The sequence below is a fragment of the Amyelois transitella genome, chromosome 17 (assembly GCF_032362555.1).
Source record: "Amyelois transitella isolate CPQ chromosome 17, ilAmyTran1.1, whole genome shotgun sequence".
NCBI classification, from domain to species: domain Eukaryota; kingdom Metazoa; phylum Arthropoda; class Insecta; order Lepidoptera; family Pyralidae; genus Amyelois; species Amyelois transitella.
Window position 1 is genome coordinate 1761249 of NC_083520.1, and position 17311 is coordinate 1778559.

Below are 17311 nucleotides of genomic sequence, written 5' to 3' on the forward strand. Positions count from 1 at the left end.
CGTCTAGAAAATTGTCCATCCATGACTTCGTACGTCACGCAAATTATAGAAACGAGTCAGAAACTGAGTGGATCGGGCTTTAATATTAACGACGAGTGGGTCGGATCGCTACTTTTGGCAGGATTATCCGACAAATATTCGCCCATGATAATGGCGATTGAGCATTCAGGAATCATGATAACAGCGGACGCCATTAAAACAAAGCTAATGGATTTAGAGGAAGACGGAGGTGACGTCAGTGGAGCTTTTGCGAGTTTCCGGAAATTTAATAAGAGTGGCAGCATTGCTCGAACCAAAGACAATGGATGTACGTCAAACTCAAATGTGTCAAAGTCAAAAGCAAAGGTTATAAAATGTTACAAGTGTAAACAAAGTGGACATTATCGTAATCAATGCACCAGTTTTGATAAAGATTCAGTGAAAGAAAAGTCGTCTGAACGTAAACAAACAAACGCGTTCAGTGCCGTGTTCTTAAATGGCAGTTTCTCAAGAAATGACTGGTATATCGACTCTGGCGCAAGCGCTCATTTAACCGCCAATGAAGATTGGATTAGGAATGTTTCTATCGAACAGCCGATCAAAGAAATTGTGGTCGCGAACAAGGAAAAGGTGTCGGTTAAATGTTCTGGTGATGTGTTGATAACGACTTTGACTGATGACAGCGAATACGATGTAGTTGTCGAAGGAGTACTATGCGTTCCAAGCTTGACTACCAATCTGATTTCAGTAAGTCAATTGATTGCTAAAGGCAATAGAGTACAGTTCACCAAGAATGGCTGTGAAATATTTAATAGAAGTGGTGAATTAGTTGGTACAGCTATATTACTGAACGGTGTCTACAAACTGAGATTACCAGAAGCATTGGTGGCAACTGTGAAAGACTTAAGTGATATTTGGCATCGCAGACTTGGCCATGTCAATAGCAACTACCTGAACAGAATGCAGGATGCCGTGGAAGGTCTCACACTCGACAGAAAGACAGATATTACAAAGTCGTCGTGCACAGTGTGTTGCGAGGGTAAACAGAGTCGACTACCCTTTCCACAGAATGGCAATAGAAGCAAGGAGCTGCTGCATACTATACATACCGATATATGTGGTCCATTCAACAGTGCTTCGATTGGAGGTTCCCGATATTTCATACTCTTTGTTGATGATCATAGTCGCATGATTTATATTTATTTTCTCAAGAACAAAAGTGAAGCTTTCAGTTGTTTTAAGAGATACAAAGCTCTTGTAGAAAATCAACTCAATAAGAAAATCAAAATATTGCGAAGCGACAATGGCAAGGAATTCTGCAATAAAGAATTTGATGATTGTTTAAAGAATTTGGGAATAATTCACCAGAGAAGTAACATTTATACACCAGAACAGAATGGGTTGGCTGAACGTTGTAACCGCACGCTGATAGAAAAAGCTAGATGTTTGCTTTTTGATGCTGGTCTGGAAGAAAAGTTTTGGGCTGAAGCTACAAACACCGCTGTTTACCTGCAAAACAGGACTATAGCGTCAGCTCTTAATGGAAAAACGCCTTTTGAGATATGGACAGGTGCAAAGCCAGACATCAAGCATTTGAGAGTTTTTGGAAGTGTAGTTATGACACATGTACCCAAAGAAAAGAGGCTCAAATGGGACAAAAAGGCAGAACAAGGAATCCTAGTTGGTTATTCAGAAGAAGTAAAAGGATATAGAGTTTATAATCCGAAAACTATGAAAATCACAATCAGCCGTGATGTTATAATAATAGAAAAGGAACCAACAGCTAGCCAGCCAGTTCATATTGAGGAAAGAGCAACAGATCCTAGTGAGGTGCACGAGGTTTCAGTGGGGGACGCGTCAGATGATGATTCATGGAGTGAAGCTGTCCCTGACAACGACGAGACGTATGTACCAGAGGAAGACTCTTCTGCTAGCAGTGTTGAAAGTGTAGTGAATGCTGATCGAAGGTATGGTTTATGTAGGCAGAGACAGAAACCGGACAGGTATGGATTTTCTAATGCTTGTATCAGTAGTGCTAGTAGTGTAGAACTTTCTGATGAACTTTCAATTGAGGAAGCTTTGAGAGGGTCTGAAAAAGAACAATGGTTAGAGGCAGTGCGTGACGAATTGCAATGTTTTGATGATAATAATGCTTGGGAAGTTGTTGATGTACCCAAAGATAAAACGATAGTGCAATGTAAATGGGTGTTACGCAAGAAGTATGACAGTGAAAACAAAGTAAGGTATCGTGCCAGGTTAGTTGCTAAAGGTTTCTCTCAGAAACATGGAGTAGATTACTTAGAAACATTTTCACCAGTAGTTAGACACACAACCTTACGATTATTGTTTTCATTGTCAGTACAACTGGGATTGGATGTCACACATCTTGACGTCAAAACTGCTTTCCTTAATGGGGACCTAGAGGAAACCATTTTTATGCAGAAACCTGTTTGTTATGATATTTCTGGTAGCTCTAACAAAGTTTTAAAACTTAAGAAGGCTATTTATGGCCTGAAACAGGCCTCCAGGGCTTGGAATAAGAAAGTAGATACTTGTTTACTTGAAAATGGTTATTGTAAATCCAAGTTGGAACCTTGTATGTACACAAAAATTACTGGTAATTTCAAGACAATTGTAACAGTATATGTCGATGATTTTTTCGTATTTTCTAATTGTAAACCTGAAACTGAGCATCTTAAGAAAGTTTTGTCAAATCAATTTAAAATTAAGGACTTAGGTGAAGTTAAACAGTGTTTAGGCATGAATATTAAGTTTGATAAATTGGAAAGGTCTGTAACTTTGAGTCAAGAGAGCTATATTAATACTTTATTACAAAAATTTCATATGGCAGATTGTAAAACTGTTGATACTCCAATGGAGACCAAGTTGAATGTTAAAATTGATGAAAAAATTAATGACCAAGTGCCATACCAACAGCTTTTAGGAAGCTTGATGTATTTATCGGTATTAACTAGGCCGGACATAACTTATGCTGTAAGTTACCTTAGCCAATTCAATAAATGCCATACAGATGAACATTGGGGGTATGCAAAGAGGCTTTTAAAATATTTAAAAAGGACAATAAACTTTGGTATAAAGTATAGTGTAAATGGAAATTCTGAAATTAAAGGTTTTGCTGATGCTGATTGGGCAAATGATAGTTTAGATAGACGGTCGTATACCGGATTTTGTTTTGTGTTAGCTGATGGTGTAATATCTTGGGAATGCAAGAAGCAAAAAACTGTTGCCTTATCAAGCTGTGAGGCGGAATACATGGCTATTTCTGAAGCCTGTAGGGAAGCTATTTATTTAAGAGCCTTGCAGTTTGAAATTACAAATAAAATGTATACTTTGAGTTTATTCAATGACAATCAGAGTGCACAAAGGCTGTCTACAAATCCTGTGTTTCATAAGAAATCTAAACATATTGATGTTAAGTACCACTTTGCTAGAGAGTGTGTCTCAAATAATGTAATAAAATTAATGTATTTGCCTACAGCCGATATGCCTGCTGACTTGCTCACGAAAAGTTTATGTGGCAAAAGGCATTATGCCTTTATGAATTTATTGGGCATAGTTAAAGTGTAATTTCGATATGATTATTTGATATAGTGGGGGTGTTGAATTTATATACAAATAATGTTACTAGTACCGCCATTTAGTTGTAATTAGTGTCATGTCAATGTCACATTAAAATAAAGTTAGTTACTGTCCAACCTCAAAACCGGCGTTTTCATTATACTAAACATAGTGTATTTTGTAGCTACATGCAAAATATATTCAAACTAGATTAATTTTATTTTAACTTTCATATAAAAAAAAAACATCCGATTCAAGTACATTGATACTTACTTTGTAGAAAAATTTATATTATTCATTTAATTCAGACTTAAATAAAGGAAACTTAGCTGGAAGTAAATTCTAATATACTGAAGTGAATTGAATTTGATTAAACTATCCGAGACCATTGAACTAAAATTGTAATAATATTCTGAATACTGCATTAAATATAAGATTTTGCTAGTCAAGTTCAATTTTGTAGAAGATAAACAGTTGTATGAAAATAACGACTATTATGTCTGTCCTTAGACAAAGAAAGATGGTTTGAAAAATATTATATTACTTATTCTGAATTTCATTGTTAGAACGTATTTTTATTATCTTTTCATTGAGCGTAACGACATTTTTAGTCAATTCTTATAGGATTCGGTCGGACTACTCGTAAGTAGCTTAAATTCTGATTTGAGTGTGTGAAAACAGGACGGAACGATAAATATGATGTAAGTGCGAAATAAATAGACCAAAAAATTATGCATTTGACATCTGTCACAGATAGTATAAATTAATCCTTAGAGTATCTACTTAATTATAAATGATTAAGAACTTAACCGCTCGGTCGCCCAGGTACAAAATGTAAAAGAAAGATCCACGAAAAAGGTTATTCCATTCGGAAAGTATTTGGAACCAATAAGTGAGATTTATCGGGAATATGCGACGGATCCTGAGGGGACTTCGATTGCAGATTAATGGGGAACAGCTGTGATGGGAAACATTATTGGAACATTTACTTTTTCTGAGTGTCCACATGTAGTAATGTCAGGAAAGAATCACGCCTTTTTGGACGGGCACGGTCATTATTGGTTTCTGTGGAATATTTCCCAATTTTTACAACAGAAATTAATTTATCGCGTGGTTCCCGGCATTAAAATAGGACCACTCTATATCTTTGCCGTGGGTGTCGTAAAAGGCAACTTAGGGATAGGCTAATACACTTGGGATTCTTCTTGTAGCTGATAGGCAATCTGTCAATATTTGAATCTTAGTTCCATTAAGTATTAAGCCATACAACTGAACTTGGGCCTTCAGTCTTTTCAAGATTGTTCTCTCTATCCCTCAAAGGATAAGTATATGGATGAATGAAATTAATTAGGTACATCATTGTACGAACATTTTTGAAGCGCAGGCAACTCTTAATGCTCTAATCAGATTTTATCATTATACAATAATTTTAACGTTATTAAGTAATCTTAAGTCGATATTTAGTTCAACTATTAAATTAAATTCTTGGAAATACCAACGAAATCAAAGATTTTGGATTACCGAGCGTTTATTAATAAAATTTGACCAAATATCGGATTTAATCGTTCAGTACCAACATTTGACGACGAATATCAGGTTTAGATAATATATTTATCAAAAATATTGGACACAATGGGCTTTCATCAATGAAATTTGTCCAAATATTGGGCTAAATTGTACAAACATTTGACGAATCGGTTATTGCGAATTATGCGAACGTCCTTTGAGGGTTAGAATCTCGGAGTCTCAGACTAAATAGACGTACCTACTCGTATATACGTTGTGTTTGAATGACCGCCGATAACCTCCTCAAAGGGATCAAGGATCACATAGGTATTAGGTTCGTTTGCTATATTGATTTACAGTGCATGTTCGTGGTGAATTGAATGAGATTATGAGAGCACGTATGCTAACCATTGAACCGATATTGGTAAGTTATTACGTAGTAAAGTAATCAGATATTACAAAGGATTATATAAAAAAATATATATTTCGTATGGGGTACATCCCCGGCACATATGTTGAACCTGAAATTGAACGATGTTTTTCCAATTTTTCATTTTACTTAATTAAAAGCTCTTAAACATTTAAATGTCAGCCTTATGTGTCAGAAATACTAATAAATTGAATGTCCTATGTAATGTAATAATGTTTTACAAAAGGTCATTTCATAAAATATAAATTAAAAATTTAAAAACAACCAAACAGCTGAACGTGGCCAATCAGTCTTTCAAGACTGTTGGCTGCGTCTACCCCGTAAGAGATAAAGACGTGATTACATGTATGTATGTAAAAATACCCTTGACACAAATTAAAGTTGCTTTTAAAATACTCGTAAGTAAATAATACAAGAAACTCTATTTTATGGTACCATAGTATTTTTAAGGAATACATCGCGTTGAGGGACAGTACGTCATTTCTTATATTACGAGTATAGTATCATCTACGTTCTATACTTTGTTCTTTTCCCGAACACACTGTAAAAGTCAATAAAGGGATGTCTTTAAGGCGAGGCGTTGGTGTAGAGACATTACAAACGTTCGAATTGCCACGACCCGTTCAAACTTCTTTTGCATCATCCACATTCATCAGTTTTGTCATGCAAGCTGTGCTCGAATGCCTAATCCACACACACACATACACACTTTTGGCACACTTTCAATAAAACGCCTAAACCCATCCGAAGTGCCTAATGGATAACAAACATTCATCAGATTTCCAATCATGATTGCAGTGTGACACTTCTATTTGGACGATGGGCATTTTTACGGGATGAAAAAAACTTTTTTTTTAAATATACTCGTATTTATTACGTTTAGTGCCGTGTGGTTCCCGGCACCAATTCAAAAAAGAATAGGACCACTCCAGCTCTTTTCCATGGATATCGTAAAAGGCGACTAAGGGATAGACTTACAAACTTGGGATTCTTTTCTAGGCGATGGGCTAGCAACCTGTCACTATTTGAACCTCAATTCTATCATTAAGCCAAATAGCTGAACGTGGTCATTCAGTCTTTTCAAGACTGTTGGCTCTGCTTACCCCGCAAGGGGTATAGACGTAACGATATGTATGTTTCAAACTCAAACGTGATGATGGTACGAAACCTTTGCGACTCACACTTGGCCGTTGCTTTTGTATACAGTAACCAACTTGCAACAAGAATTTAGTAAGATTCTCTTCATTATTTCATCTTAACATTAGCAAAGTTCACAGCCTTTCCTTATCAAAACATGTTAATGTCACCCGATTTTACTTAACTTTGAGCGTCACGTGTCTTACACGCGTTTAGACTTAACATTTTAAGGCGAGTGACATTAACTTCTTACAAAATTTAGAAGTACTTTCTTAATGTACGAGAATATATGTCTTACTTTACAAAAGAGGTATTTTTGTCTGTATTTTTATACTTCTTTTGCGTAAATAATGTTTTCTCTCGTGATTTGTTTTGCGGGTAATCTCGGTATTCATCTTATGGGCTAACAACCTGTCAACTATTTGAGAGTTTCAATTCAATAATTCAGCTCTACAGTTGAACGTAGCTTTTCAGTCTTAACGAGACTACTGACATTGTCCACCCCTAGAGTTCTTTTCTCATCATGCCCTGACCGGGATTCGAACCCTGGACACCTCCCATGTCACAGACAAGCATACTGCCGCTGCGCTACAGAGGCCGTCAATATTATGTGCGAATTTTCTGATTTAACCGTTTTTTTTATAGAAATTTTACAATCCACGAGGCTGATAGGCAAATCCGCAGGAAAAATCTTATACATAAGCGCTTTTTTCTTCGAATATGTTATTTTCTACAGTAAGATCTCTTTCTCGGTAAGATTTCGCCTTTGCGAATAAAACAACCAATTTCAATGCGAAAACGCGACGATTCAGCAATAAATTGAAAACCCACGGACTGGAGAAAGGGCTGTCTTCAAACAAGAAATAAATCAGACCAATGAATTACTTACAAATATTTACATACATATAATCACGTGTACATCCTTTGCGGGGTAGACAGAGCCAACAGTGTTGAAAAGACTGATAAGCCACGTTCAGCTGTTTGGCTTTAAGATAGAATTGAGATTCAAATAGTGACAAGTTGCTAGCCCATCGCTTAAAAGAAGAATCCCAAGTTTTTAAGCCTATCCCTTAGTCGCCTTTTACGACATCCTAGGGAACAAGATGGAGTAGTCCTTTTCTTTTTTTATTGGTGCCGGGAACCACAAGGCACATATACAAAAACATATACCTACATACATACCTACATATAAATCGCGTCTATTTTATAAAGTTATGTATGTACATTAGTTTTAAAACTAACCGATGCTGGTAAGGGAAAACATCGTGAGGAAACCTGAACATTCAGGAAACTGGATAAGTACCTTACCATGATCGATCCAATACAGGTTAGTAATTTTATCTGCAAATGGTGCGGAGGTCAGATGGGAGTCGCTTCGTGTAAAAACCTGACTCATCCAATCCAGGGTCCATGGACAAAGGCCTACCCCGAGCTCCTCTCCAGAGAGGTGAGGATGCAACCGAAACTAAAAGCCAGGAGAAGATATAATCACGTCTATATCCCTTTTCTCCTTATAACAAAAACCATATCACAAACGTGGCGTTTCAGCCTTCAAGACTGTTGCCTCTGTCTACCCCGCAATTGATACAGACGTCATTTTATGTTATGTTATGACGTAACCTCCTTTTCTTTCTTTCTTTCTTACCTGTCAGCATTCCATTATTTTATTAAATAATAATTTGAATGCGTTTGACCTCCATCCGTCTGGTAGTAAGCAAAAGACTGAAAGGTCACGTTCAGCTGTTTGGCTTAATGATAGAATTGAGATTCAAATAGTGGCAGGTCGCTAGCCCAGCGCCTTAAAGAGAAATCCCAGGTATATAAACCTATCCCGTAGTCGCCTTTTACGACATCCATTGGACGAGAGATTTTTGTCGAATGATAAAGTGGTCCCATTCTTTTTTTTTATTTACAGGTTACGATTTAATTATATCCAAACTTACGTCAATAAAAGTGTCGGTCACAAATCGTTGTACGAGCGTAGTCTTCCCGCACTGGGTGTCCCCCACTAGAACGATTTTGATCTCCTCTTCAGCCGTAGGAGTCCCGGCTGTTCCGGTCTCCGACTTCTTGCCAGACCACATTGTATTTATCTGTGGACAAATGAATTAAGTGTTTAATATAAAATGTCATTTCGTGCCGTATCAGTCACTGCCGTGTGGTTTTTGGCATTATGATAACTTTTGACATATGTATATATGTTTATAACTTTTAGGAGTAAACATAAAGTAAATACTGTTCTGGAAATTTCCATAAAATCAAATCCTTGCTAGTTAGTTAGTATCTTTATAAAAATCCGAGCAGAAACAAAAAAAGATAGAAAGATAAAACTCTTTATTGCACCATTAGATATTGCACAAAACAGATAGAGATGGTACAAAGGCGGACTTAACGCTAATGCAATCTCTTCCTTAAAGGTTACCTTTGGGTGGAAGGAAACCAAACAGGAGATTGACGTTGGCGCAGAGCAAGATAAATCAATGTTTTAACATAATATAATGCGCACAGATTATATAATACATACAAATCCACATAAATATACATAATAATAACATATACTTAGGATAGAGTAGAAAGAGATATAGATTTTCTTGAAATTTTTCTTGCGTACAGCGATAAAGAAATAAAATTGAAAGAATGAGGCTTAGAGAAAGGTCGTAAATCAGTAGGTAAGTACGGCGGTCTATCGGTGATTCGAGTATAATTTCACGACGCCGAATTAGGGTAACCGCGACCGGCAAAGAGAGACTTACAAAAAATACAGATATCGAGAATCCATACATCATAATCCATACATGATTAAAAAAAAGACAACGACATCGTGTTTGTGTTCAAACTACATATTTTTTTTTATTTAGATGATACTCATTTTTGTTTATCAAAATAAAAATATTTGGCAAAGGATTTATAAAGACGCAGCTTATGTCGGTCTCTTTTGATTAGTCGTGTAAAAAGGGGAATTAAATGATTGTTCCAATGGACAAAAATACGGGTCTTAAGCCAGGAAATCTGGAAAGGACGGATAAAAAACTCAATTCCCGTAATACGTAGGTACTTTTTATTCTGCCTGATTGAACGACGGGCTTACGAATTTTTATACAGCTACGTTTAAAATCGGCCAAGCGAGTGACACGGACATTCATGAGTTCCCTATTGGATAGTAGGAACTCTATTAATTCAGTAATCTTCATTATTAACCTCCTGTTGGTTTTTTAGTAAGCACAAATTAATCATTTTAGCTGTTTTAAAGTTTTCTCCAGTATTAATAATACTTATTAAATTATATGTCTATGCATTAAATTTTATTAGTGCCGTGAGCCATGGATTTCGTAAAAGGCGACTAAGGGATAGGCTTAAACTTGGAATTTTTCTTCTAAGCGATGGGCTAGCAACCTGTCACTATTTGAATCTACAATTCTGTCATCAAGCCAAAATGCTTAACTTGGCCTATCAGTCTTATCAAACCTGTTGGCTCCGTCTACCCCGCAAGGGATATAGACGTGACTATATGTAGATATTAAATTATATCTTATTTTTTACTATAAGTTATGTTTCCCAACAAGGGTGCAGTGGTCACGCAGGAGACGCTTCGTGTTAGAACATGATTCCCCCAACCCAGGATTTTGGTGAAAGGCCTACCTAGTAGGTACGGCCTCCTCTCCATTTTTGGTCACGTTGGAAGAAACAAGGAGATTATTGATATTACATATAAAAATAAAGATGTGTTTACGGATGTAAGTCATTATAATTAAAACGTCCGTGAGAGAAGCCATGAAAAAATGCGATTATTTGAGAACAGACTTGTCCATTTTAATCTAAGTAAGACGTAAGACTCCATTTCCATAATTTAAATTTATTGACTCACAAGCGTCTCATTCATCATTGAATATTGATATTCCCCGAGAAACTATAAATCTTCGATGCTTTTTAGTCTTCCAGCAATATTCCTGCCAATTTTGAAATACTTTCGCATCTGTTATCTACCTGGAACAGATGGAGTTTCTTAGTTTTTCAACACTTTGAGCTCAATTTAATTGTGTGTGGCAGCCCGTGTGGTTTCAGGCAGAATACCTTTTCCACGGATGTCGTAACAGGCGACTTAGGGAATAAACTTGATTCTTCTTGTAGACGATGGGCTAGCAATTTATCACAATTCGAATCTCAATTCCATTTTATAGCCGTACAGATGAATGTGGCCTTCCAGTATTTTTAAGACTGTTGTTGGCTCTGTCTGCCCCGTAAGGGACAAAGACGTGATTAATGTATATACATATATGTATGTTAATTTTTTGCAATAATTTGCGAATGCATCCATTTAACTTGGTATTAATTTGAATGGATATAAGAATTGATGAAAATAATAACAAGGAAAAGATACGTTCAATATGAGTCACTATAAAGTTAATTGCATTTCGGAATCGTTTCGAAATCGAATGTTTTGTTCACACAATACAAGTTCGGACACTTCAAGTTCGGTGCAATCGATACTCGTTTATCATTCGATGTAATAATGAATCGAGTTAACAATCAGTTTGGATAACGATGTAGGTATCTATTTGTTCTAAGTTGGACTGCTAGCAATAAAAAGCATAGTGTGTGACTACTACTTCTTTTCTTGACTCAAAAAGGTACAGACGACAAATTCATATTCAACATTTTTATTCACTACTAGAGGCCGCCCGCGACTTCGTCCGTGTGGAATCATTCCCGCGGGGACTCCGGGATAAAAAATAGCCTATATGTTATTCTGGGTCTTCAGCTACTCGTATAAACCGAAGAATTTCGAGACATCTCTTTGATTTGGAAAGTAAAATTCTTTGTAGATAAAGGAGCTATATAATCAAATAAAATCCTCGCGTCTTTTTAGGTCTTTTGATGATAAGACGCTTCTTCTGATCTTGTTAACTATAGTTACCGTAGGCATCTAGTTAGTTAGTTTAATCCATGTGCCGTGTGGTTTCAGGCTCGAATAGAAAAAAGAGACTAAGGAATGAAAGCAAACACAGATTACTTTATATATACATAAGCATATAATCACATATATTTTAAATAGACACAACATTTAACACCATAGTAATAATTATTTTCAAGACACGATACGTCCGGCAGCTTGATGTAGAATGCCCTCTGTCTGCACCGTCGACCTAGCTGTCGTCGGAGCCCCACTACACAGACAGAGTGGTGGGGCGCGTGCAACTGCCAGCGCCGCATTGTTTCCAATGTGAAAATATAGATGGCGCCAATATTGCGCTACTTTCTTTCGCCGCCAACAGGAAGGACTACCCCCATCACTTTCCCATGGATGTCGTAAAAGGCGACTAGAGGAAAGGCCTGAAAACCTGTCACTATTTGAAGCTCAATTCTATCATTAGTCCAAACAGCTGAACACAGCCCATCAGTCTTTTCAAGATTATTGGCTTTGTCTACCCCGCAAAGGAAATAGACGTGCCTATATGTATGTATGTATAAACTTCGTAAAAAGGCTTCAACTAAGTCATTGGAATGATTTATGTCTGTAAAACCAATATGTAGTTCGTTTTTCTCCCAAAACAAAGCAAGAATAATAATATTTTACGACCAAAAATCAACGTCAAAACTGTTGGCAATAAAAACAGCAAAATGTATAAAGTGTGCCTTTAAAATGAAATGACGAGTCCCATGGCATTAGGCACTGGCAATGTTTTCAAATTTGTTATTTTTAATGCTGAAAGTTACTCGCCCTAAACATAGTGTATACTGGTAGAGTGGCCGAGGTCGGTGAGTTCACTCGCATGATATTTAATTAGGTATAGATAAATAAATAAATAAAATGTTAATCAGATCGATAATAACGCGGTTGTAAACTTAAAATATATGTCTAACGGTTCGTAAATATAATTAAAATGGTTTCTATATCAGGTTTGTACTGAAAATAGCAAGCTCAATTTTATAAATGGTTTACATTCGCCTAATGTACACTCATAGCCCTGCAGATATCCGCTGTAACCATATTTATTCATAATTATAAAGTATTTTGTAGGCCAGCTGATGCCGTATTTAGAAAACAAATTAATTTGCCGTTTGACGAGACTGGGTTCAATTAGACGAAATTCATCTTTTCTTTATTGAATTTCGTTAAACACAAACTTATTAATGAAATTGAAACTGAAAAGATATAAAGGAATTTCGAGAAAGTTTTAAAGTATCGATAGATTTACAGTGGGGTTAATAGGAAATTATTTGACCACAGTACGAAGGGCGTATGTTTTTATCTGTGGCCCACTGTACCTGTTTTTCTCATTGTTATCCATCGGTGTAATCACTTGTGTGTGTTCGTGTACCTACACACACAAATTGATGAATTTAATTGATTTGAATTTTAAAAGTCAATCAAGGCGTAGGCTGGGATTCATCTCCTATCACTGTGTATTTAGATAAATACGAACTTCAGGCATTCGAGTCTTTTTTTTATTTATTTTAATAATTTTGAAACAGTAGACTCTGTTATACCGTACGTAAAAAGGCGTGCTATATGTATTTATGTGCACGGCACTCTTTATAAATATGTTTATTCTAGGACAACGGGCCACGTCTAGCTCTTATTTATCGTATTAGTCTACCCTTGTCTTACAGAAAAACTTAGACAATTCTAATGTAGACAGATCGGAGCATTTGGCGGGAACGTGATACGTCTCGCTTGTCTCGTAAACGTCACAGCGAAATAAAGGGTTTACTTTTTATAGTGACTTGAGAACATAATAAATATATACGGGACAAATTACACAGATTGAGTTAGCCACGAAGTAAGTTCGAGACTTGTGTTACGAGATACTAACTCAAGGATACTATATTTTATAATAAATACACGTATATAGATAAACATCCAAGACCCAGGCCAATCAGAGAAAGTTCGTTTCTCATCATGCCCTGACCGAAATTCGAACTCAGGACCTCCGGTGTCACAGACAAGCGCACTACCGCTGCGCCACAGAGGCCGTCTAGTGGCATGGTGGCTTACTCGCAGACAGTAAAAACAAAGAGTTCGTTTCAATGCTTTTGAATTAATTTTCTTCTTAATTCTGGCGTTATTTCTAATAACACCCTCAGTGGAGAGGGCCCGGGGTTCGCCTTTGACCTTTAACGTGGGTAAGTTAGGTTTTGACCTCTGCGCAACGTTTTCGGTGGAACGTACTCTATATTTTATCGTGGTCAAAACATACATACATATTATCACGTCTTTATACCTTACAGAGTAGATAAAACCATTAAGTTACAAGATTCAAAACCCTCGTTTGAGTTAACATCATTAACTTAAGTAGATATATTTTGTAAATTAACAAACATAGGTTACTTATTCTGGCATTTTCTTACTGTAGAAACTACAGCTAAAATTTAGTTTTAAATCTGTATACAAATCAGTTTGTATATCTACAGATACCAGATTATTTGGTGGCAGTGGTGGGATACGTCGACGACAAAACAAAATTGATGTAGGTATGTAATGTAGGGGAGAGCGGGGCTGGTGTTAACAGGGGTAAGAATTAACAAGCTTATTCCTGCCAAACGTAAAGTGTTAAAAATATGAGACTCGGTTTAGAAATACTATATACGCAGCCGAATGTGTCCTGACTTGTCAGTTGCCGGCCGGCCATCGCATGTAATAGTTGTGAGTAGTGACCTCGGATTGACAGGTAAGAGAACTTTTCTTGTGTTGCAATAAATTGATTTAAGACTTATTTATTCCCTAAATTGATTCAAAGTTTATACTAAATCAAACTGTAATTTATTGACAGTAAAACTATATTATTTGTTTGTAATTATTTTGACTAGATTATTTGCTGTAATTGGTTAAGTAAAAAAAGTAGCCTTGGGGCTAAAATTAACAAATTGAGTGGGGTAAGTATTAACATGTTAAGTATTGAGTATTAACATGTTAATACTTACCCCGTATGTATGTATAATACAGTATTAACTAAGTGTTTTTTTACAATAGTATTTTTTTTTGTAGAATGATAAACTATAAAAGGAAGAGCACAAGGGGGTCTACATCTCAAGAAGTATTAGAGTTAGCAGCTAAAGAAGTTCTGGAAAAAAATAGAAAGTATATTGACTAATGATTGTTGAGTACTTATAGTTAATTGAAAAGATTATGTTGTTGCTGTTGAAGAAGATATTATTTTATTTACCTTATTAGAACTCTATAAGACTGTTAACACTAAAAAGTTTATTTAATTTTTATACATTAAGTTTAAAGTTGTTGTGTGTGTCAATATTATATAGGCTTAAAAATCATTTGACTGTGAGAATGATTGTTAATTAGTGTAGATTTAAAACAATATACTATATTCTTTCAGTTCCTATCATAAAAAGTACTGATTTATTTAATCTTAAGTACAATAAAACATTTTTATTAATATAAAAGACATTTTATTTATGTATTTTAATAGAATTATAGTCTGTGTTAATTATTGCCCCTTACGTTAATACTTACCCCAGCTCTGTTAATATTTGCCCCAGATACGGGGTATGTCTTAACAAACGACTTTTTTGGTTTTGATTAGTCTGTTTCTAAAATTACTTACCTAGCTGATAGTTTTTGTTACTAATATCATAGCCAGATAATCAAAGCATGTTATAAACAAAAAATAAAACAAAAATGTTAATTACTATTGAAAATATAAACCATAATGCAAAATTTGTTAGTACCAGCCCCGCTCTCCCCTACACTATGTAATCTTTTGACTCTTCTGTTACGTGGTTCTATTTTACTTACTCACAAACATATTATCACGGCTCTTTCTCGAATTATTAGGCAGAGTTAAGGGATAGGCTTACAAACTTGGGATTCTTTTTTAGGCGATGGGCTAGCAACCTGTCATTATTTGAATCTCAATTCTATCATTAAGCCATATAGCTGAACGTGGCCTATCAGTCTTTTCAAGACTGTTGGCACTGTCTACCCCAAAAAGGATATAGACGTGGCCATATGTATGTATGTTTATTTTGTGTTTCGTCAAAATAAAACATCCATTCAATAAATCGACATTGATCAGTAAAAATAAGGCCTATCAAAAACAAATGGTCGTAAAACCTATTGGCATGAACCGTGTTCTATCTTCGCCATTCAAGGGTCTTTCAGAATTGAATCTGGGTCAAGTTGGTTGAAGGGTCTCATCATTTCACAGGTTTATAGCGATTGGATTATAGCCTTTTATCGAAACAGTTACCGGAGTTTTTTTTTATTTTTTTAATGCAGTTTCCTATTATTCGACTTTTTAATTTACTAAAGAGTTTGTTTGTTTTGCCGTGTGGTTCCCGGCACCAATACAAAAAAGAATAGGACCAATTCATCTCTTTCCCATGGGTGTCGTAAAAGGCGACTAAGGTATAGGCTTACAAACTTGGGTTTCCTTTTTAGGCGATGGCTTAGCAACCTGTCACTATTTGAATCTCAATTCTGTCATTAAGCTAAATAGCTGAACGTGGTCATTCAGTCTTTTCAAGACTGTTGGCTCTGTCTACCTCGCCAGGGATATAGAAGTGACCATATGTATGTATGTATGCAAAGAGTTTGTTTGTCCTTTTGGTCACTAAAAGGCGACAAGGTAATAAACATTAATCTAGTGCAGGATTATATGCTGGTTTGGTAGCAAAATCATTGTATACCAGCTGGTTATCTTCCCGTGTAGATTCTAAAAGTCAATTAAAGAAAGGGCTGAGAAACTTGGGATTCTTCTTTTCGGCAATGGGCTGCAGCCTGTCACTATCTGATTCTCAATTTCATTATAAAGCCATTTAGAAAAAGTAGCCCTGTCATCTTTTCAAGAATCTGTTTGATTTTCCTACCGCATAAGGATACAAAGGTGATAAAAGCATTACGCTATACTTTACCAACGATTTTACTATTACACATAAATATATCTATATACATTTCTAAGTCATTTTTTCCGGCGTTTGCAACTGCCCTGGTATCAAGTCAATCAGAATACTTGATAATGATCAAAGTCCATGAAGTATATCCAGTCCATCAGGACATCCCCAAGTCGTTCTAGTTTCAAATCGCGGGTATACGGGTTTTTCTTGAGTCGCGAGGGTATTTAATATCGCATTTTCACTCATTTCGGTAATCGCTGCACCTATTTATTTATGTATATTGTTTATCTATTGTAGTTTTTATGTATGTATATTATAATTATTTTATTTATATTTATATTTATAGGTATAAATATATGTATTTATTTAGTTTAAACCCACATGAAGTTCTCTGTAAGACCCAATGGTTGACTGATAGATAATGCTTCTAGCATTAAGTCCGCCAATTGTGCTATACATTTGTATCTTGTGCAATGAAGTTTAAATAAATAAATAAATATATCCTTGTTTCACTATGAACTGAACAGGGAATCCTACCTTGTTTTACACAGGCAAGAAATTAACCACTGCACCATCTCTTATAGCCGGGTATCAGCCGTAAAAAATACTGTTTTTACGACTGAGTTTTCGATTTGGCGCTTTAGCATTTCCCAGGCCTGTTTATAGACCGTAAAATTTTGAGTGGCCTTAATCCATTTGCGATTTGCACAACTGTCGTTTGCAAGTTGTTCAAAGGGTTATTGACTGTTTGATAATTAAATTAAATTGGTTTGAAATTTGCTAATCTTGTATATTTGTTAGTGACTATAGCGATGTTACAAGGAAATT

The 17311-nt window shown here is 35.8% G+C and overlaps 1 protein-coding gene across 2 annotated transcripts in view; it reads right to left on the reverse strand.

The window, feature by feature from the left end:
• Nucleotides 1-17311, reverse strand: part of LOC106130147 (rho-related GTP-binding protein RhoN) — a 123305-nt gene that overhangs the window by 23131 nt on the left and 82863 nt on the right. For both annotated transcript variants that reach the window (XM_060948939.1, XM_060948940.1), the window contains exon 2: nucleotides 8575-8724. In XM_060948939.1, coding sequence (XP_060804922.1) covers nucleotides 8575-8715 — 141 coding nt within the window. In that variant the 5' untranslated portion in view covers nucleotides 8716-8724. The remainder of the gene's footprint in view (nucleotides 1-8574; nucleotides 8725-17311) is intronic.